Raw genomic sequence first — 24,042 nt, 5'->3', positions numbered from 1 at the left:
CGGTATCGTCTGCTTTTACACCTTCCCTCCTCTCAAGTTTCTGCCAAGACTTCTACGGAGGATCAAAGCAGAAGGGATTCCAGTTATCTTAGTGGCTCCGGAGTGGCCGCACCGGGCTTGCTACGTTGATCTGGTGCGGCTGGTCGTCAACGTTCTTTGGTAGCTTCCTCTCTGGGAGGATCTTCTGTCCCAAGATCCAATCTTCCATCCTGCTTTACAGTTGCTGGCTTTGGTGGCTTGGCTGTGAATGCCAGGTACTGATGGATAGAGGTTTTGTCTGACTCTGTGATTTCAATGCAGTTTAAACTAGGCAATCTACATCTAGGAAGATCTATTATCATACGTGGAAGACATACATTGCATGGTGTGAGTCTCTTAGGATTCATCCTCGCTCTTTTTTGGTGGCTCAGATCTTGACCTTCCTTCAATGGGGTTTTGAGCAGAAATTGGCCTTGAGTACTATCAAGGGTCAGGTGTCGGCCTTAGCAGTCTTCTTTCAATGGCCCTTGGCCACATACCCCCTGGTATGTACTGTTTTTCAGGGAGTTAGGCACTTGATCTCTTTTGCCGCCTTGCGACCTCAATTTGGTGCTCTGTCTTTCAGAAGCCTTCTTTTGAGAATCTTCAGGAGATTCCCCTGCTTACGCTGTCCCAGAAGTTGGCCTTTTTGGTGGCTATCACCTCTGCTCATAGGGTGTCGGAATTGGCGGTGTTATCCTGTCGTTTACCTTACTTGGTAGTTCAGAGATAAGGTGGTTTTTCGCCTCTATCTGTCGTTCCTCAGGTTGTTTTTGATTTTCATTTGAATGAAGCCATTGTGTTGCCTTCCCTTTGTCCCAGGCCAAAACATCCGAAGGAAATTGCTTTGCATGCCTTAGATGTGTTCTGGGCAATTAGGGTGTACCTGGCAACTAAGGGGTCTTTTAGGAAGTCAGACTCATTATTTGTGCTCACGGATGGGCCTCGGAAAGGGTTGTCCGCTTCCTCTGTGACTATTTCCAGATGGATCAGAAAGATGGTGGTTCAGGTCTATTCCATCAAGGGTCAGGTTCCTCCTTGCCCTGTCAAGGTGCATTCTACTCGGGCGCTTAGTGCCTCCTGCGCCTTTTGTCGTCAGGCGTCAGTGATACAGGTTTTCAAGGTGGCCACCTGGTCGTCGGTGCATACTTTCACAAAGTTCTATAAAGTGGATGTGTTGGCATCTGCGGATGCTTCCATTGGCCGCAAGGTTTTTGCAGGTTTCTGTTTAGAGGACCTGGTCCTCTTTGAGGGTGTATTGTTGTTTTTAGGTGAGCTACAGTTGTTTTTGGTTGAGTGCCTGTTTACCTGGTTGGCTATAGTTAGTCTTGGGAATATTTTTTTCGCTGTTCCCACCCCTTATGTTTAACACCTGCTTTGGGACGTCCTAATGGTTAAGAAGATCAGGAGCTGTGTCCATTTTTGACTTACCGTAAAATCCATTTCTCTGATGTTTGACGGACACAGCACCCACCCCTCTGTGGAGTTGTAATTCTTCTGACACTGCTTGTAACAAAACTGAGTACATATAGCAGAGAAAGGGAGTATACCCCCTGTGACTGCTCATAGGCATAGCCAGACTTTGTTTCTGCCTAGTGTCCTACTCCTGTAGGGGGCAGTATAACCCAAGAACTATCAGGAGCTGTGTCCGTTAATAAACCTCAGAGAAATGGATTTTACGGTAAGTCAAACATCCCATTTTTACAATAAATTAAACCGTATGCAAAAGTAGTTCGGAATTGGTTAAAAACAGTCTGCAAATGTTAATTATTGTATTGCTGCTTCTTTTTATTGTGTGTGAATAGATTCAGCAGACCTGTGCCTATCTCAAACATACACAAGCCTCTACGTTCAAGGATGTTCAGCCTGGCAGAACACACAGATAATGGAACTTGTACTTGCTAGCAGTGCATAATAGCAGAATGTCTACAATGAATATGACATTTGTATGCTGCGTACCATCGCCGAGTGCCTTTTCCATCCTGGCATAAATGTTAATGTATTAGTCACGGTACACTATGTCCAAAGCTCTGTACTAATTGTAAAAAAAAAATAAAAAAAAATTGTTTTATACAAACAGAACAGAAGTTATGAGATCAAAAGACCACAAATCAAAATATGTTTTACCAGGCTACGCTGAGGTTAGCTGTAGATGCCATAAATATAACCAAACATAAACATACAAACAAGTTACCTTACAAATTGGCCTTCAAAATAATCGCCATCCTTTACAACACACTTTTGGTAACTCTGATAAAGCTTCTGGAAACTATCAGCAAAGGTCTCTTTAGGAATCGATTGCCAAACTGCTGTCACACATTCTCGAATTGCCACCACGTCCACAAAACATTGTCTTGACCTTGGACTTTTGCAGGCGACTCTTTGGTTTCCTGGGAAGGCAGTGAATGCCATTCCATCGATTGCCGCTTGGATTACACATCAAACTAGTTGCACCAGGTCTCATGCCCTGATGGTTTGCAGAAAGGATGGATCCTGGTCACACATTGTAATGAAAATCTCCAGAGGTTTCCATCCATTTTGCTTTCTGTTGATCTGTCAGCTTGTGCGGTATAAACCAGGAACAGATTTTCTGCTTACCCAAATCTTCGCAGACAATGGTGTGCAACGTGTCCTTGCTAAAGCCCAATTCCTCCGCCATCAATCATAGTCAGTTGCTGATCTCTTGCCAGCATTTGTCGCACTCGCTCCATCATGTCTGGGGTTCTACTTGTTCATGGACAACCCGAAAGTGGCGTATCCTCAGTAGTTTCCTTCCCATTGCAAAAGGGTTTGAACCAATCTTAAACACATTTTCGGCTCGCGACTTCTACCAACATTTCACGTGTCTCCGTTGCCATTTTTTCCAATTTGTAGCAGAACTCGATGTTCACTCGTTGCTCCATTGCACTGTGACTGCACCTCTCACACTGAGTATGTTCGACTGCCTGCAGCGTCTGCACGCACCTGGCCGTTGAGATATCGGACCATTAACCACATTTTTTAGACACACCTCGTATGTGCAATTCAAGAGAAGTTATTGAATCCGAAACCAAACCAATGGCAATACCTTCTTTCGATCGATTAGATGTAGTTTAGATCCAGGGCAGAAAATTGATTGTTTTATGTCAATCTGCAGAACCAAGATGATTCAGTATTTATTTTGATCAGATTACAATTAGTCTCATTATGAGGTTGCCGGGTTTAACCACTTAAGGACCGAGCCTATTTTTGACACATGATCTTCACAAGTTAAAATCTGTATTTTTTTGCTAGAAAACTACTTAGAACTCCCAAACAGTATATATATTTTTTTAGCAAAGACTCTGGAGAATAAAATGGCGGTCATTGCAATATTTTTTGTCAAGCGGGATTTGCGCAGCGGTCTTTCAAACATCATTTTTTTTTTTTGAAAAATTACATTTCACTGCATTTAAAAAATACTAAACAGTAAAGTTAGCCCATTTTTTTTGTATATTGCAAAAGATGATGTCACGTCGAGTAATTAGATACACAACGTGTTATGGTTTAAAATTCCGCACACCCGCGGAATGGCGACAAACTACAGTCAATAAAAATCTCCATAGGCGACGCTTTAAAAATGTTTAACGGTTACCAGTTTGGAGTTAGAGTAGCTCTTCTTTTTTTTTTTTTTTTTTTTTTTTAATTATTGCTCTCGCTCTGGTGTTTGCGGCGATATCTCTCGTGTGGTTTGAACAGCGATTTAATTTGCGGGCGCGACTTCCGTATACGTTTTCTTTCGTGCGCGAGCTCACAGCGACGGGGGCGGCAAAAAAAATGTTTCTTTCCTATTTATTTTATTTATTTTTTTAATTTTAGCACAGGTTTTTAAAAACAAAAAAAATGGATCACTTTTATTGCTGTCACAAGCAATGTAAACATCCCTTGACAGCATTATCCAGTGACAGGTACTCTTTATGGAGGGATCGAGGGTCTAAAAGACCCCAGGCCCCTCCACTACACTTCCATGTATTCAAAATGCCGAAAACTGCATTTTTGCATACACTCACTTTTTAGCAGGTGAATAACCCGGACGTGACGTCATGGACGCCGCCTCTGAGTTATGTCATCGGAGACCCGATTGAAGGTGCATCCGGCTTTGATCGGGACTCCAACCAGCCGGCGGACGCCCAGAGGGACGGAAGACCCGGGCAGAGCCACGGGAGGGGGGCGTCCCCTCGCACTTTCTGAGGTAATGATCGAGCGGCGCCCGAGCTGCATCGGTCGTTACCGCCGGAAAGCCGACCGACGGCTCTAAAAAACGGTACTGGGGTGATGCCTCTAGCTGCAGGCATCACCCCGGTATAACCACTTAAATGTAGCCGACTTAGACCTACGTCGGTTTGTGTTAAGCGGTTAAACAGGGATATGATTAATAACCTACCCATCTTCCGAATTCCACTCCTTTGTGCAATATCAGACTGATTATTCCTATCGGGAGAGATCGATAGGAAAATAAGCTGATCGTTTATCGAAGTTCGTATGGCCACCAGACTTTGTAGACCTTAAGAGGATATTTGGACATGAAGGACTATTACATATGTCCTTAGTGTTACTAAACCCACAACAGGAAAACCAGTTTCTATATCCAGTAAAGCATGCTTGTTATACTCACTGTGGAACCTAAGGTGTTAATTCTCTGTACTCTGTAAAAAAGGCTGTTTGATCCTGTCTTCTATGGTCCTCCCCTTCTTCCACAGTCCCCAAACCATCTCCTGATAGTACAGAGCCTTGAGGGCAAGATGCACATGCCCAGTTTGATGTGTTTTTGCTAGAGCGGTTTTTATTTCTTGGGAGAATGCATGTGATCAGCACAGGGCCAATCAGCACTGTCCAGACACAGGGCCAGGGGTCCTGCAGCCTCAAAGGATGACAACTCCTCCTACAAGCTTTAATTAGATACTTATAGAAGTCACAAGACTGCTATATACTGCTGATGAGAAAATGTATTTAGCAGTTTATATTTCATAAAACTATTGCATTTCCATGTTCCGTGTACTGTGGGAGACCAGATATGATGAATGCAGGCTCTTGGGTTTAGTAACATTTTAGGTTTTCCAGGAATTCATCTATGCATCTATTTTACATGTGAGTGGAGTTAGGAGTAAGTGAAATAGCAAGGGGAGTGCTGGTGAATCTCCAGAACTAGCTCATTATTGAGGACTAAGTCTTTAAACTTGCTTGAATTCTATTTTCCATGAGATTAGTTATCTTGAGCTGGGATGCCCATAGACATAATATTCGCTAAATTGGTCTCCAGTTACATCATGTCTTATTCTAGTTTCAAAGCCAAAAAAAAAATTATTTTATTCGTTGCAGTGAAATTTATCAGCCTTTGGAAAGCATACTTGGTAACCTTGTAACCTTGCATTTTTTTTTTTAAAGATTATTTTTTTTAATTTTCCATTTTCGAATAATTCTGTTTCTTACTGATTAGACCCATGTAGGTATGGTATTGTCATTCAGTTGGTAAGGACAGATGTTCGTCTAGTTTGCCTCACGCTTAAAAAGTAACTCCACTTTTGTTGAAAGAAACAATCCACTCTGGGTGATCCATGTACATTGCAGGGATTTTAATAAAACTTCAACAAAATCCGAATGGGAATAATTTTTCCATTATTAAAGAATAAGTTTACTTTTAAGAAGTAAACTGGAAGCCTGGAAAGCATTACACCACCGATAAGCAGATAGCTGATGCCATGCAGGTCTCCCACTGTCAGTATAAGCTGTCTGCTTTTATATCATACGGACAGGCACTTTAACACTGACAGGAAGAATCCATGAACTACCACAACGCTCAACAGCACCGTGGTAGTTCATTGAGAAATACAAACCGACAGCTGCTAAGGCTGTCAGTTGTTGTAGTCCATTCATTCACAGAACTCCGCACAGCTGTGTTTTCTTCTACATTGTAGAAGCGAGCTGCCAAAACGGGGGATGGGGGGAGTGCAGGGGCCGGTACATTTAATATGGGTGTAACATGTTACAAAATGTGAACATATCCTTTAACCAGCTAATTGACTTGTTCTAATGAAGAAAATGTAAGGTCTGCGTCCCTTTAAAAAATAATTAACCCTTTCAGAGTATCAACAAAACTGAAATTTTGGTTGCAGAGGATACCTAAAATCTGATTTTAGCAGACTTCTGGGGAAATCAGTGAAGCAATCACTCAAGCAGGGATTTACATTTCAGGAGGAGTTCCATACACCAAAGGTGTGCAGAACACCTCCGGGTTGCCATATTTCATTGATTTTTACAGAAAATTACGGCTGCAGATTGAAAAGGAAAAATAAGTTCTAATAACATCTAATTACAATATGGCTTGTGTAGCAATTGTATATGCTATATTTTTTATTTGCTATTTGTTCCCCAAAAAAGTGGCATTACCCTTTTAAGTAGATCTATTTTGTATATTGTCTAGTGTTGTATACATGATCGGTAGTTTACATGCAGCCTATATACTGTCTGTCTGTGGGATTTCAGTGGTGAGCTTTCCCTCTATGAATGCCCAGCTCTGCTTTTCTTAATATTGGCACAGAATCTCACTACGGCATTGTCTGTTATGTAGACTGAATGAAAAATAAATAATATGGCTTTCTGCCAGTCAGCCCTGGTAACACATTGCACAACAAAAGCCTCCCAAGATAAATCACTCTGCCTGCAAATAGCCTGCATATATCCCAGGATAGGCTTAAAACTGCTAGTGTGACAGTCATTATAGTTTGTTTTTCTCTCAAAAGTATACATTCTAGGTGACAAAAAAAAAACTTCTTTACTTACAACCTTGTTTAGTCTCTATATTTTTAAAGTGGGGAGGACTCTGATGTCTGAAAAAATATATTTGTGGTATTTACGTGCCTTTATTTAACATATAACTGAACTTTTAAAACACATTTATTCTTTTTATTTTTATTCCTGTGGTGCACATCATATTTATTTGATTTGATGTGTTAAACTGCACTCATGTAATCCCTAGAGATCACAACCTGTTATAACTAGACTGTTCCTGCATAGGCTTAAAGCGGAGTTCCGGGCACAAAATCGATATTTTTTTTTTTGTGCCCATCCGCTAGTTCGACATCACCTGAAAAGGAATTGGATAGTTAGGTTTTTTTTTTTTGTTTACTCACCTTGTAATTGAAGATCGTAAATACTCACCTCAGGGTACTTCCTCCCTCAGCTCCGCGGCACCGCCGTCATTTCGTGTCTCGCGAAGATTCCTGGGAGCTGAACGTCATCGCTCCCAGGAATCAATGCGACGGCACCGGCCCCGCTCGTCACTTCCGGGCGACGCCGCATTCCCCTGCTAAACAGCTTCTGGGCATGCCCAGAAGCTGTGGAGGAATGCGGCACTGCACCGAAAGTGACGAGAGGGGCCGGTGCAGGCGCATTCTGGGAGAAGACGCGGAAGAAGACGCCGAAGAGGACTGCGCCGGCTTCAGCTGCCCACAAGAGAGATGGAAACGCTGTGGAAGAAATTTTATAAGTAAGTATTTCTTCTAAAAGGTAAGTGCGAACCGGGACAGATCAGAGGCTAGCCATTGTGGAATGTGCTAGCCCTGACTGTCCCGGGGGTATGTTTGTTAAAAAATGACTTCTGTGCCCGGAACACCGCTTTAAGCCTAGTACACACGGGCCTGATGTTGGGCAGCATCGGGTAGTTCAATAGAAACCGGCTGATATTCCCGTGTGTACTGGAGTCGGTCCTTCTGTCGAAGGGGCATGGCCAAAAAAAGGTCTGCTGATCAGAGTTTTCGTGGCATACGCCCATACTTGCCAACTGTCCCTTTTTTCCTGGGACAGTCCCTGCAAATAGGAGCCTGTCCCAGGTAATTTATATTGTCCCTGGAAGCACCTGTTTATCGGGCTGCCCATAAATGTTACGCAGAAGTAGTGCAGCTGAATGGGATAATTATTCCAACTCTGCTACTGTGGCCTTAAGTTTGAAATTCCCTTTTTAATTTCCTGTAATTCTCTCTATATTGAGTAGACTCTATAATCTGATAAGTAGGCGAGATTAATTATGCAGAGTGGGTGGAGCTTCGAGGAAGTTGGTGTGGTAATTGATAGCTGTGCTGCAAAGTGTCCCTGGAAATTTTTTTAAATGTTGGCAACTATGCATACGCCCCCCCCCCCCCTCCCCCGTAAGAACACAATGGCACTGCAAGGGAGATCGCTGTATTCTTGTCGGACAGTTAGTATAGCGGTACTCCTGAGCTGTCAGTTTTTGTTTTTGTTTTTCTGTTCAGCCTGCTGGGTTGAAAGAAAAAAAAAAAAAAAAGCTACTGGCGTGTACTAGGCTTTAGGCAGTCCATAGATCATTCCATTTTTTTTTTGCGGGTTGAACAAAAAAAAATGACTGGATTCCTCCATTCCACACATTCTAGGTAAATCCTTCCCACTGAACCTTTGTATTCTGATTTGCCTGCCATAAAAGTACACTGATCAGCGCTGCCAGCTCTAGCCAGTGGTGTTGATTGAGCTGAAATTTTCTAACAGGGTGGTTGTATAGAAGTTGATTGGTAGATCGTCTTTTTGTACAATCACCCTGCCCCATTCATGGTTCAAAATGTAGCTGGTCTCTGCTGAACTCGCGAATCTCACTCCATGTTTAGCCAGCTTTGCTTATCTTCCCCTCTCGGGTGCTTCCAGACAGCCAGTTGTAGAAAGCAGAATGCAGATCTAAAGAGCTTCTTGATGCTGTCCTTGAGTTCAGTCCTGATTGGCAGACATGTGCTGTAGCTGGTTGTACACAGGGGCTGCTGGCTTCTAGCAATTTGTGATCTGCCGTGACTGCGTGTGTGCATTGCATCTTATAAATCATTTATGATCCAGGCAATGAAGACGTTAAATTTGATGTAAAGCATGTGCCTTTTTTCTGTTCTTACATCAGTTAGGGCCTCATTTCCAATTTTTTGTTTTTGAACTTCAGCAAAGCTTGTGTCAGTTTATTTAATGTCAACATCAATATGTGTACACATGAGCACTTACCAGAGTGCCAACATTGGGATTAATTCACTAAAGGCCAATATACTGTGCACTGCAAGTGCACTTGCTCTATCTAGAGCAGTGGTTCTTAACCTGGGTTCGATCGAACCCCAGGGGTTCGGTGAGTCAGTCTCCGGGGTTCGGTGGGGGGGACAAAGGGGCAATTGCTCCCCCCGAGAAAATATTACTGATTGTGAGGCCAAGCGCACCCCGGGAAATCAGAGCTGCGGTCGGGACAACTCACAGCCATTACACATAGACACTTGACACTCCGCCCCCTGTACCTCCCCCAGCAGGTTTCCAGCCTATCTCCTGCAGGCTGCTTGCTGCTTGAGTGGACGGGATGGGGATGTACCTGACCACGGAGATCGCGCCCACCTGGAAGAGGGAAGTGTGAGCAGCGTGAATGTTCCTGGAGGTAGGCTCAGCTAGCTGTACATGGTGGATTCGTTTACAAGGATCTCTATGCTACGTCTGCTGAGTTACTGCAACTTAGCATAGAGGTGCTGTTAGCTGACAGATGGAAATGCATGTCCTTTTCATTTAGCTCAATAAAGCATTGTGAATACCCCCTGGTGTGTGCCCTCCTGATACCCCATGGAATGCTCTCCCAACACCTCCCCCCAATGTGTGCCCTCCTAACACCCAATGGTATGCCCTCCAAACACCTCCAAAGTGTGTTCCCTCTTGACACCCCATGCTATGTCCTCCCAACCCCCACAGTGTGTGCCCTCCTGATACCCTATGGTATGCCCTCCCAAAACCCCCCCCAGTGTATGTCCTCATGATACCCCATGGAATGCCCTCCCAACACCTCCCCCCAGTGTGTTCCCTCCTGACACCCCATGGTATGTCCTCCCAGCCCCCCCAGTGTGTGCCCTCCTGATACCCCATAGTATGCCCTCCCAACACCTCCCCCCTCAGTGTGTTCTCTCCTGACACCCCATGGTATGCCCTCCCAACCCCCCCACCCCAGTTTGTGCCCTCCTGACACCCCATGTTTTAATGGTTTTGTTTTTTGAGATACAGTCGCCAGCACTTGCAGGGAGGCCCCAGCGAGATTTGAACTCGCGACCCCTGGTTTACAAGACCAGTGCTCTAACCCCTGAGCTATGGAGCCTTTTTTTTTTTTTTTTTTTTTTCTTGTGCACCTATGTATAAATATATATCTAAATATATACCTATGTTTTGAATTTGAAAAAATCATATTTTATTTTTTCAATTAAGAAGGGTTCGGTGAATGCGCATATGAAACTGGTGGGGTTCAGTACCTCCAACAAGGTTAAGAACCACTGATCTAGAGTTTAGTAAATGGGGTAAAGCTTCACTTAGCAAAGAATACTTAATTACATGCAAGGAAAATAAAAAAAACAGCATTTTTGCTTGTACATGATTGGATGATAGAAATGAGCAGAGCTTCCCCACATATATAGAGCAAATGCACTTGAAGTGTACTTGCAGTGTACAGTGTATTTGCCTTTAGTAAATCAACCTCCCCATGTCCCTAAAAACGTCTGCTAAAGTGAGTCAATAAGAATGGTGTATGAATGCTCGGAGAAGCCCTGTAAGGTGGTTCTGTGATACTATTTGTGATGTTCCAAGCCTTTTGCGTTGGCCTGCCAGGTTTTTGCTCTGCCCTCACAAGCTTAAAATTAGGCTTGTTAAAGTCAGTGGCGTGGACAACCTATTTTTTTTTTTTATTTTCATTTAAACTCCTATCAGTATGACCCCTTTCACACATGCAGACTGTCCGTTTTTCATCTATCCATTGACGGATAAAAAACAGACATCAGTGTATCTCTATGGAAAAATGGATGTGAATGGATGATCGTCCATTTACATCAGTTTACATCCGCATCTGGCAATATTGGTGTTTTGGAACAGATCAAAGCACTATTTTTGTTCCTTTAACTAATGTTCTGTTTTTGCATCCATTTTTAATTGGTTGTGGATGTAAAATAACGAATGTAAAAACTGATGTAAACTTAATTTTTTTTTTGTTTATCTTTGGGTGACACGCATAGAGCAGCCATTGATATGCGACAAACGCGCCAAAGATGGACCTTTTTTTTTTTTTTTTTCTTTTTTTTGGTGTAAAGCGTTAAAATGTTTTTTTACTGCGTGGTAAAGCTAAAGCACATTTGTTGTGTGTTATATGAATGCACACTCGTTCTCAGAACGCGTAGGTGTGAACGGAGCTTGTTTTATTTTCAAATTACATTGCAGTTATGTCATGTTGTCACTTTATTTATAAATAGACCCTAACAGACATTTCAGACAGAGCTGTATTTATTTAGAGTTTTTGATACACGTGTTCTTCTTTCATATAGGCTTTTAGCCAATTTTGGACAAGCTGCCATTACATATTTTACTACAAAAGCTAATACCAGATAGGGCTTTTTAAAGCCGCTTACCATACGATTCATATGCTCAGGGGTGTGGAAAATGGCACAAAAAAAAAAAAAAAACCACCTGTCAAAAGACTAATTTAGGGTCCCAATCTACTTGTCCCTCATGACAATCTACTTATTTATCCAGGATGGAAAGTATAAAGTTTTATTAGGCAGAGGTGCTTTTAGGAATGTCTTGGGCTTTTAAAAACAAAAGGAGCTTTATGACGACTTAAAACTTTAATGTTTTTGATTTTTTGCTAGAAAATTTCTTGGAACCCCCAAACATTTTTATTTTTTTTTTTAAAGCTGAGGCCCTAGAGAACAAAGTTGTGGGTGTTGAATTTTTTTTTAAGTCACACAGTATTTGCCTAGCAGTTTTTCAAGCGCATTTATTTTGGAAAAAATACGCTTTTTTGAATTTTAATGAAAAAAAAAAAACAATGCATAAAACAGTATTTTTGGAAAAATATAAAAGATGTTACGCCAAGTAAATAGATACCAAATCTGTCACACTTTAAAATTGCACATGCCCATGCAATGGCAACAAACAACGTAAATTTAACTATCCATGGGCGAGGCTTTAAAAGCCTTTACAGGTTACCACTTTAGATTTACACAGGAGGTCTGGTGCTAGAATTACAGTACTGCCCATGATCGGACGTTCGTGGTGAGACCTCGCATATGGGACAATCGTTGTTTGCGCACATGCGGGACCAACACAAATGTTTGCTTTTGTGTGTGAGCACAGGAGTCAGGGATGCTTTAAAAAAATAAAAATATATTTTTATACAATCATTTTACATTTTTTTTTTTTTTTATCACTTTTATTGCTGTTTCAAGGAATGTAAACATCCCTTGTGACTGCAGTAGGCAGTGACAGGTACTCTTTATGACCCCCTGATCCCTCATCTGTCCTTAAAAACATTTGATCACTTTAAGATCGGTGTGATCAAATACTTTCCCTTTTTAAAAATGGCGCCGGGGGAACTAGAAGCAATGTATGCTCATTGCTTCCAGGTTCCTATATCATGGAGGAGGACAGAGCAGTTCTGGTCTTTGTCCACCTCTGTGATCAGCTGGTGGACGGGACAGCCCGCAGAAGGTGACAGGAGGGGGGCTGGACATCTCCTCTCGCTGCTTGTAAAAGCGATCCAGCGGCTATATAGGTGCTCCGATTGCTTTTTTAAGAGAGCTGACCATCTGCTATAAACCCTGCTGCTTACCCACAGCAGGGCTAAATGTTAAAAAAAAAAAAAATCTTGCCTGACACCCGGGACATGTCGGGCAATAGGAATTGGAACATCCATGTATGCTATAAAGCCCATCAATCAGGAGCCTGTAGAGGAAGAGATGTCTGCTCTGGCCCATCCCTCTAGATTCAAGCTGGAAATGGCTGAAGTAGACACCACTGCTCCAGTGATATGTGCTTTCTTCCAAGTCCTGTGCTGATCAGCTGGCTTGCTGCATTGTGAACTCTTCACGCAGCTGCTATATAGAGAATGCTTTTTCAATGCGAAGCGTTCTCTGTTTTGATGAGCTGGGGTGGTCACATCTCACTTTCCACCTTGTCCAGTCAGAAAGTGGTTTGCAGGGCAGCTGCTAGGCACGGACCCAGTAGCAAGTGGAGATCACTAGAGTAGCGTTGTCTAATTCAGTCACTTCCAGGGTGATTGGCTAGGTATAGTATATGCATTGTTACATTAATCCAAGTTTAAGCAATGTAACCCTGTATAAATACCTTGAATTCTTCTTTATTATTAACTCACCTAATCACTGTTACATGCAACCTCATCCAGTATTCTTTCCAATGTTTGACGTGACCCCATTCATGCCAATTTTTCTTTACAGTTCAGCATATAATAAGTAGATTGCACGGTTTTTTTGTGGTGTGTGTGCTGTCATCCATCAGTTGACTTGCTATCTGCTGTACATATCAGACTTTGCTAAATTATTTGAAGACTAGAGAAGTATATTTGAAACCCTTTTATATTTCACATTCCTTAGGATTCACAAATCCGCCAGAGCGTTGCATACAGCCTACACCAGCCACAAGGGAACAAGGAACATGGCACTGAGAGGACTGGCTTCCTTTACAAGAAGAGTGATGGGTAAGCAGTGGTTTCTTTTAAGTGAACATTTTGGCTTTCTCTCCACTTCGGGAATAAAAGACCAATTATAAGCTTTTTATTGTTTTTTTAGATCTATGTTAAAGTGGTTGTAAACCCTTACATATACCCAGTGAATTGACTATCCTCAGGTGATACAGAGATTAACCACTTTACCACCGAAGGATTTTGCTGTCTTACGTCTGGGCCACTTTTTGCGATTCGGCACTGTGCGACTTTAACTGACAATTGCGTGGTCATGCAACGCCGTACCCAAACTAAATTTACGTCCTTTTTTTCCCACAAACAGAGCTTTCTTTTGGTGGTATTTGATCACCTGTGCGATTTTTACTTTTTGCGCTATAAACAAAAAAAGAGCAACAATTTTGAAAAAATAATATTTTTCACATTTTTTTTATATGAAATCCCCCCCCCCCCCCCCCAAAAAATGTAAAAATCAAAATTTTTTATCATTTTAGGCCAATTTGTTTTCTGCTACATATTTATGGTAAAAAAATCGCAATAAGCATATTTTGATTGGTTTGCGCAAGTTATTGCGTTTACTAACTAAGGGAAAGATTTCTGTCGTTTTTGGTGTTTTTTCTTTTAACGATTAATGGCCTGATTCGATCTGCGTTTTTTTTTTTTTTTTCTGCGGGACTGCGACATTGCGACGGACAGATCGGACCCTTGACTGACATTTTTGACACTTTTGGGGGTACCAGTGACATTACTACAGTAATCTGCTATAAATATGCACTGTTACTGTAAAAATGACACTGGCAGGAAAGGGGTTCATTTTATTGGAGAGGCAGGGGTTAACGTATGCCTGGTGCTTACTGACGTGTGGGGGGAGGTGACTGAGTGACACAGGGACAGATCGCAGGTTCAGCTATGCTGAACCCTGCAATCTGACCCTGCCTGTCACTTAGGAGATCCGCCCGCTTTGTATACACAAGCGGGCGGATCTCCACACTTGATTCCCCGATGATCGGGGAAGAGCGGCGGTGATTACCGCTGCTCCTCCCCTGGCCCGACTCCCGCTGTGACTGAATACAGCGGGAGCGAGCCTCCGGCGGCGCGCGCGTGCCGCCGAGAGAGGGGAATGTCTGGCGACGTAGGTCTACATCGCCAGACGTTATTGAGCCACTTTGCCGCAGTAGAGCTCTAGTGAGCAGCGGTAAAGTGGTTAAATAAATCCTGCTACATAAATTGTACATGTTTCTCTATAGCCATCTTTTCTCTACAGCCATTCAAAGTTCAGCATTTACACAGGATCTCTCAACTCTGAAAAGCAGGGGGGCGGAGAGGTGAAGCTGTATCAGTGAGGAGAGCTCTGAGAGCTGATTGGAGGGAAGGGACACACCCCCTTCACACAGCACACAGAGCTGAGGCTGTCAATCGGCTCAAGATCCCTCCCCTGTCACCATTTTTCTTTCGGTGTTAGGAAAATTCATCAGAAGTGACTCATGCCTTTAGCAGGGGAACGAGACAGCAGACAGAAATGACACTTGGTGTTCTGGATTGAGACAATTACACACTATAAAGCGGGGGGGGGGCGCGGGGGGGGGGGCAAGCCGTCTAGCACAATCGACTGGTCGACCGCGGGGAGTTGACAGGTGTATCGTGACCACCACTCTGCCCCAGCCTCGGCCACTCTCGTTCACTGCAAAGCAGAGAGCAGGAGGCAGCATAGTGCTGGATGGAGGGCAGGAGCTGCCTCAGTGTTTGGTTGCTAGGCGGTCCTAGCAACCAATCGCCAGCTTGCTACGAAATGTTAACTCTGGCTGCTCCTGCTCTTTTCTTACACTCAAAACTATGTTTGTCTCCTGATCTCCTACAGTGCTACAGTGCTGGGGGGGAGGGATAATGTGAAGGGGACAGAGGAGACCCTGTTGGAGGGGAAACAGGACACTACTGTGGGGGGAGGGAGGCATTGTGATGGAGAGAGGACGCTGCTTTCAGAGGAGGCAGAGGACACTGCAATGGAGGTGATGTAAAGTCCAGAGGGGCAGAGGACACTTCTTTCGGATGGACACTACTATGGAGGGGAAGGGGGCAGAGAACACCGCTATTGGAGGCAGAGGACACTACTTTTGGGGGAAGGGGATAGAGAGAACTACTATTGGGGGCAGAGGAAACTACAGTGGGGGGTGATGTGAAGGGGGCAGAGGACCCTGCGTTGGGGGGGGGGGGTACAGAACACTGCGTCAACATCTTTTTATTGGGAGCTTGATATCTTCTTAAAAAAAAAAGACGCCACCTAGTACCCTTTGCTTTTCTCATGTTGTCCAAGTAGATCTCAACCGCTGAAAGGTTGCCTACCCCTGCTATAAAGCGATATGCTTTGTTCATGTTTTGTGCCTTAGGTTTAAAACCACTTTAACATAATTCTTTAACATGTTTATTGAGCAAGTTCTAGTCATCATATATGTTATACAAAATAAGAATAAACATTGGAACCAATACACATATGCATTTATATCAAATTGTACATAGAAACCAATAAAACTAAAAGAAAAAAAAATATATTACTGTGCAGTAGCATAGGTTTGTAATTGTGAACACTATCTTTCAATAAAAACAAGTTCCTTCAATGGATTATCAATGATTAGTGGAAGTGTACAAATTGAATGCATACATACATACAGTATGAGTGCTAATTTTTAGGTGGTATCAAGGTCAGAAAGGGCACACCTTGAAGATTTTATTTTTTAGACAGACACCAGGCATTGATCTAGCCTGTCTGATGTGGGGGTGCAATAAAAAAAATGTTGGGGGGTGGGTTGCAGAGGATGGAAGGTTACCAGGGCAGGGGAGGGGGGGCTCAACTGAAATTGAGGGGCAGCCCACCACAGCACCCCATGTATCCGGCAATGCAGGGCACACCTATACCTCATAAGTTCACCTATAAATGGGCAAACCTTTGATTAACTAGATATTTCCAGTCTAGGGACGCAGTGAATGTACAATTTAATCTTATCATTTTGCTGGCATAAAAGAGGACTAAGTGTAAAACATTTTTTTTTTGGAAGTACAAAGACCCAGGTCACCAATAACACCTAAAAGGTATTATTATAGACTACATACATTGGGGTTGACAAAGTTAGAAAAAATAAAATAAGTGATACGTGACCAGAAGGGTCTAATTTTGTCATAAGTCCCTATCATATATAAAATATCTCCATCTTCCTATTTGAGAGATAGGTGTATCTCGTAAACAAGTAGGGGTGACGTAGGCTCTATTAAATTACCTTAATTGAATAAGCTTATCTCTCAGAGATATTACATCGCTGAGCATGAGCCAGAAAATTCCTGCCAGCCCTGTTCGTGTAAAATGGGAATATCTCTATTCCACTTGTCTCTAAGGTAGATAAGCCTAGAGGGTTTACTCTACATTAGAGCACCATACAATCTAGCTGAATGTATTCACTTTAGTGTAATTCTTACTATTAATGTGTTTTAATGTTTTAAAAACCTTTTTTTTTGTGTAATTTGCATATATATATATATATATATATATGGTACATACTTGAGGGTAGTCAAATTCACTTTTACTGCACAGTATGCTAACCCGTTTTATGTGAATTTTATTGATGGGGTACTTTCAGACCATTTTTATTTTTTATTCTAGGATTAGGAAAGTGTGGCAGAAGAGAAAGTGCTCTGTTAAGAACGGCTTTCTCACAATAGCTCATGGCACAGTAAGTGAATATTTTGTTCTTATTCATGAAAAAGTTTGGTGAGGGTTGATTGCAATTGTGAGTCCCTTTTTTCAACTGCTTTTTTTGTATTAACAGTGTCTTATGCATTTACCACATTATTCATCCCTAGAAAACACATTTTTGCTCTAACTTGTATTATACTGCCTTTTTTTTACTCATTATTGGTTGCAGATTGTTAGTTGCTTACTCCTGTTGTTTGTTAAAACCTAGACTAAAACAAATCTGGCTGTTTGACCAGTGAAGTGGTTGCCTGAAGGAGTCGGGCTTCTTTTCACCTATTTGGAGGCTCCAATTAGCCCCTATTAAAAAAATAAATTAAAAATGTGTTAACAGACCTCAATAGCTGAAGCTGCAATTTACACACCTAATTGGATGACTTATCCCAGTAACGCATCCCTTGTTGAATGGCTCAGTCTGAGGTTTCAGCCAGTCTAATTATCAAGGCCTTACCTTACCTGTTGGCAGCCATCTTGGACATGTGCAGACTGCTGCCTCTTATCACTTGCCTGCTGCCATCGCACAGTGATGATGCTGCACACCTGACTATATCTATCACCTGATGGGTTGAAGTCCCTGCCCTTGCCTTTGTGCTCCAAGGTGCATCTCTGCTAGCAGTCTTCTGTTCTCCGTGTTCCTCCGTGTATGGCCTGGCTTGGTTGACGACTCTCCTGGCTCTCGACCCGGCATTGATAGACTACCTGTTTCTGGACTCGACCCTAGCTTGGATGACTACCCGCTTCTGGTCTTGACCCCAGCTTGTTCCTGCTCTAACTTCCTCACTCTTGCTGTGCGTTTATTGTTGTTTGCTCCAATAAACTGCTTTCTTTTACCTGCATCCCATGTGGTCTGGTCTCCTGGCACCCTGACACTAATGAAGCCTTAGTGGTTGTAACCCTAAAAAAAAAAAAAAAAAAAAAAAAAAAGATCCTGTTCCTTCAAGGATAGTACGGTCAGTTTACATGTCTCCGTCATCAAGCTATCGTCTCTGCATCTCCCTCTCCCTGTCAGTTCTGTAGTCAGTGTGTTAGAGCGGATCACCTCCCTGCCCCTCTCCTCTCTGTGTAATTCTATTCCCTGCAGCTGCACCAGTGCTTGTAAAGTAAAGAAACATGTATTATTTACTTTGATCCTCTCTGTTTTAGGTCCCTGTTCAGTAGAGTGTGTTTTCCCAAAATTATAATGCTAAATACCTTATCTGCAGAGCTCTGCTGTGCAGACACATGACCTCCCTCTGCCAGCTTGCATTCATCACAGGGAAATCTCAGCCCCTCCCACTGTACTCACTTACTTGGGAAAGGAAATAGAGGGAGGTCACCTGACAGGACAACAGGGCTCTGCAAAAAAGGTATTTAGCATTATAATTTTAGGAAAACATACAGGGACCTAAAACAGAGAGAATCAAAGTAATTCATACATCTGAGTTTACATCCACTTTATGGTAGCCAACCACTGCTGTTCTGTCTCCTCCGATAACCCATAATGCACAGGGAGTCCCTTTTTATATATGACTATATGTAGAAAAAAACAAATACAGTAAAACCTTGGATTACGAGCATAATTCGTTCTGGAAACATGCTTGTAATCCAAAGCACTCGTATATCAAAGCGAATTTTCCCATAAGAAATAATGGAAACTCAGATGATTTGTTCCACAACCATTTATTTAGAAGTCTTTCAGTTTATAGTCTATATACAAAGATTATAGCATTGCGATAGGTTGTGTCATCATACAATGTCCATCCACAAATGGCAGCCTCCACAAGGGGATTAGAAGCAAAATCCAGCAGGAGATACAGAGTATAAAAGAGAAGAGAGGCGCCTCTAAGTGTAGCAGTATGGGGATATTTAATGAAGGTACAACATTTAGCAACTTACATTGTTGATGATTAAACAGGCACATCTAAGGCCCCATGCACACGGGGCGTTAGAAAAACACGTCAAAGTTAGTTCTGACGCCGGAAAAAGCAGCTGTAAAAACGTGCTTTCAGTAGCTTTTTCCATTGGCGTTATTGCACGTTTTGTCTCGTTGCTTTTAGCAGCGTTTTTTTTTTTTTTTCCATTCAAAAACAATGGTTCCCTATGGGAGCCTATTGATTTGAATGGAGGTCGCCCTGCAACACCGCAAGTCTGATCCGACTTACGGGGTGACTTGCGCTGTGAGAATCTTGAGGGGGAACTCCACACCAAAATGGGAAAAAAACGGCGTGGGGGTCCCCCCCAAGGTTCCAAACCAGGCCCTTCGGGTCTGGTATGGAATTTGAGGGTAGCCCCATGCCGAAAAAAACGGCGTGGGGTCCCCCCCAAAATCCATACCAGACCCTTACCTGAGCATGCAGCCCGGCAGGCCAGGAAAGGGGAGGGGACGAGCGAGCGGCCCCACCCCCCCTGGACCACACCAGGCCACATGCCCTCAACATGGGGGGGGGTGTTGGTGCTTTAGGGCAGGGGGAGCTCTGCACCCCCCACCTCAAAGCACCTTGCCCCCATGTTGATGAGGACAAGGGCCTCATCCCCACAACCCTGGCCGGTGGTTGTGGGGGTCTGCGGGCAGGGGGCTCATCGGAATCTGGAAGCCCCCTTTAACAAGGGGCCCCCCAGATCCCGGACCCCCTCCCTATGTGAATGGGTATGGGGTGCGCTGTACCCCTACTCATTCACCACATAAAAGGCAGTGTATGGAAATAACGACAAGAGACGTTTTGGAAAGTTTATTAAAAATCTTCATCCGACTCTTCTTGTCTTCTCCTCTCCGGGGTCTTCTGCTCTTTTGCTGTCTGCCCTTCTTGTCTTCTCCTCTCCGGGGTCTTCTCCTCTCCGGGGTCTTCTGCTCTTTTGCTGTCCGCCCTTCTTGTCTTCTCCTCTCCGGGGTCTTCTGCTCTTTTGCTGTCCGCCCTTCTTGTCTTCTCCTCTCCGGGGTCTTCTGCTCTTTTGCTGTCCCCCTCTTCTTGTTTTCTTCTCTCCGGGGTCTTCTGCTGTCCCCTCTTCTGCTGTCCTGTCCTCTCTTCTTTTCTTTTCTTCTCCTCTCCGGTCTTCTGCTCTTTTGCTGTCGGCTGTCGGCTCTTCTTCCTCCGGTCCTCCTCCAACGACGTCATCTGTGACATGAAGGGGCGGGGCCTCCCAATGACGTCATCTGGGCCACGCCCCTAATGGCTATATAATAAGCTGCAGAGACCGGAGATAGGCATAATCAGCGGAGACGTCGTCGGAGGAGGACCGGAGGAAGAAGAGCCGACAGCCAACAGCAAAAGAGCAGAAGACCGGAGAGGAGAAGAAAAGAAAAGAAGAGAGGACAGGACAGCAGAAGAGGGGACAGCAGAAGACCCCGGAGAGAAGAAAACAAGAAGAGGGGGACAGCAAAAGAGCAGAAGACCCCGGAGAGGAGAAGACAAGAAGGGCGGACAGCAAAAGAGCAGAAGACCCCGGAGAGGAGAAGACAAGAAGGGCGGACAGCAAAAGAGCAGAAGACCCCGGAGAGGAGAAGACCCCGGAGAGGAGAAGACAAGAAGGGCAGACAGCAAAAGAGCAGAAGACCCCGGAGAGGAGAAGACAAGAAGAGTCGGATGAAGATTTTTAATAAACTTTCCAAAACGTCTCTTGTCGTTATTTCCATACACTGCCTTTTATGTGGTGAATGAGTAGGGGTACAGCGCACCCCATACCCATTCACATAGGGAGGGGGTCCGGGATCTGGGGGGCCCCTTGTTAAAGGGGGCTTCCAGATTCCGATGAGCCCCCTGCCTGCAGACCCCCACAACCACCGGCCAGGGTTGTGGGGATGAGGCCCTTGTCCTCATCAACATGGGGGCAAGGTGCTTTGAGGTGGGGGGTGCAGAGCTCCCCCTGCCCCAAAGCACCAACACCCCCCCCATGTTGAGGGCATGTGGCCTGGTGTGGTCCAGGGGGGGTGGGGCCGCTCGCTCGTCCCCTCCCCTTTCCTGGCCTGCCGGGCTGCATGCTCTGATAAGGGTCTGGTATGGATTTTGGGGGGGACCCCACTCCGTTTTTTCGGCATGGGGCTACCCTCATATTTCATACCAGACCCGAAGGGCCTGGTTTGGAACCTTGGGGGGGACCCCCACGCCGTTTTTTTCCCATTTTGGTGTGGAGTTCCCCCTCAAGATTCCCACAGCGCAAGTCACCCCGCAAGTCGGATCCGACTTGCGGTGTTGCGGTGCGACCTCCATTCAAATCAATAGGCTCCCATAGGGAACCATTGATTTTGAATGGAAGAAAAAAAAACGTATAACGTGGCTTAACGCACGTTAAGCAACGTTATAGCAAAGTTATTCAGCTTTTAGCAGCGTCAGGCGTTTTTAACGCTGTAACGCTGGTCCTCAGAACGCGCAGGTCGTGGGTTCTTGTTGCAGCTTAAAAACGCCTAGGCCACTTACAGCTCAAAAACGTCTGAGTGTGCATGAGGCCATAGAATAACATGGAGGGGCGTTTTTAGGCTGCAAAAAGAAAACGCCTGACGCTGCTTACAGCGGCGTTAAAAAACGTCCCGTGTGCATGGGGCCTAAGTATGCAGGCATGTGGGGTAAAGCTGTCCACATAGACCATCTTCTGAACCACTGGCTCTCACAGATGTCCGTCTGCAATTGTGATTGGGAAGACTACCCTGCAGTAGAGTGATCTGAAAGCGAGACTTTGAATCGCTCGTGGAGCGCAGCGTGAAAGGGTGTGATGAAGATGGCAGTGCGGAGGATGGTCTATGTGGACAGCTTTACCCCGGATGCCTGCATACTTAGATGTGCCTGTTTTATTCATCAACCATGTGAGCTGCTAAATATTGAACCTTCATTAAATGTTACAATATTGCTACACTTAGAGGGACCTCTCTTCTCTTTTATACTCAGTTGTGACATGACACTACTTGTATATCAAGACATCGCTTGTATATCAAGTCAAAATTTATTTAAAAAATTTGCTTGTCTTGCAAAGCGCTCTCAAACCAAGGTTTTACTGTATAAAACATTTAAAAAAAAAAAAGAAATACAAAGTGAATTACCGACCATTAAAATTAATATAGATTTCCTCCTGAAAACCCACTTACTAATGATAAATGTTGTCTCCAGGACCAGTACTATTTAAATAGAATATTTATTTTATTGTCAGGCCAACTTACCTCCTGCAAAGCTGAACCTGCTGACCTGCCAAGTGAAAACAAATCCAGAGGAAAAGAAGAGCTTTGACCTCATCTCTCGTAGGTTTTTTTCATTTTTCCTTTCTATGAATAGGAGATCATAAACTATTTTAATTGAGCAGAAATCAGGTATTTTTAATTTGATTTTAGGATCCATGTATTAGAATGTGCTAGTGTTTTTATTTGTATTTACTTTTGGGACATTGATTACGAAATCCTTGGCTTTATCCAACTCTTATCTGCATTTAACCACTTACACTTTTGTGAAAGGCTGTGGCAGACAGCTTCTTTAGGTCAGTTAGGCGACTGACTTATATTTAACCACTTCAATATGGGGCACTTTCACCCCCTTCCTGCCCAGGCAAATTTTCAGCTGTTGCATTTTGAATGACAATTGCGCGGTCATGCAACACTGTACCTAGACCAAATTTATGTCATTTTTTTCCCACAAACAGAGCTTTTTTTGGTGGTATTTGATCGCCGCAAGGTTTTTTCTTTTTTGCTAAACAAATAAAAAAAATGAAAAGTTTAAAAAAAAAAGTTTTTTTTGTTTGTTATACAATTTTGTAAATAGATATGTTTTTTCCTGCAGTGATGAGCACTGATGAGGCTGCACTGACAGGCACTGATGAGGAGGCACTGAAGGGGTTGCACTAATATGCGGCACTGATAGGCAGCACTGATGGGCACTGATATGTGGCACTGATAGGTAGCACTGATATGCAGCATTGGTGGGCACTGATATGCAGCATTGGTGGGCACTGATATGCAGCATTGGTGGGCACTGATATGCAGCATTGGTGGGCACTGATATGCAGCATTGGTGGGCACTGATATGCAGCATTGGTGGGCACTGATAGGCGGCACTACTGGGCACTGATAGGCGGCAATACTGGGCACTGATAGGCGGCACTACTGGGCACTGTTTGGCGGCACTACTGGGCACTGTTTGGCGGCACTACTGGGCACTGATAGGCGACACTACTGGGCACTGATAGGCGGCACTACTGGGCACTGATAGATGGCACTACTGGGCACTAATAGATGGCACTGATGGGCACTAATAGATGGCACTGATGGGCACTGATGGGCGGCACTACTGGGCACTGATAGGCGGCACTACTGGGCACTGATAGGCGGCACTACTGGGCACTGATGGGCGGCACTGATGGGCACTGATGGGCGGCACTGATGGGCGGCACTGATATGCGGCACTGATGGGCACTGATGGCCGGGACTGGTGGGCAATAATTGGCACTGGTAGGCAGCACTGATGGGGAGGGCACTGGCGGGCAGCACTGATGGGGAGGGCACTGGCGGGCTCCCTTAACACTGATTGCCATCCCTGGTGGCCATGGTGGGCATCCCTGGGGTCATTGGTGGGCATCCCTGGGGTCATGGGTGGCATCCCTGGTGGTTCTAGTGGCACCCCCACCCTAATGGTCTGCACTGGTAATCAATGCTCTGATTACCAGTGCAGACCCCCCCCCTCAGGAGAGCCACAGATCGGCTCTCCTCTACTCGTACCTGTCAGGCACTTCCTATTTACTATGTGACCAGCCTACGTCATTAGGCTCTTTACCGAGATTGGAGATGCGGTGTGTCAGAGTGTGTCGCATCACCGTTCGCTGCCGCCGTCATATAACGTCCGGT

General features: G+C 44.2%; 1 protein-coding gene across 2 annotated transcripts in view; it reads left to right on the top strand.

Annotated features, from left to right (window-relative positions):
* ASAP2 (ArfGAP with SH3 domain, ankyrin repeat and PH domain 2) overlaps nt 1-24,042 on the top strand; it is a 460,853-nt gene that overhangs the window by 318,514 nt on the left and 118,297 nt on the right. For both annotated transcript variants that reach the window (XM_082252497.1, XM_082252496.1), the window contains exons 10-12: nt 13,422-13,525; nt 17,157-17,226; nt 22,362-22,449. In XM_082252497.1, coding sequence (XP_082108623.1) covers nt 13,422-13,525; nt 17,157-17,226; nt 22,362-22,449 — 262 coding nt within the window. The remainder of the gene's footprint in view (nt 1-13,421; nt 13,526-17,156; nt 17,227-22,361; nt 22,450-24,042) is intronic.

The sequence above is a fragment of the Pelophylax lessonae genome (genome assembly GCF_965119305.1).
Source record: "Pelophylax lessonae genome assembly, chromosome: 3".
Lineage (NCBI taxonomy): Eukaryota > Metazoa > Chordata > Amphibia > Anura > Ranidae > Pelophylax > Pelophylax lessonae.
Note: the sequence above shows the minus strand (reverse complement) of the source record. Positions and strands in the feature narration are given on the sequence as shown.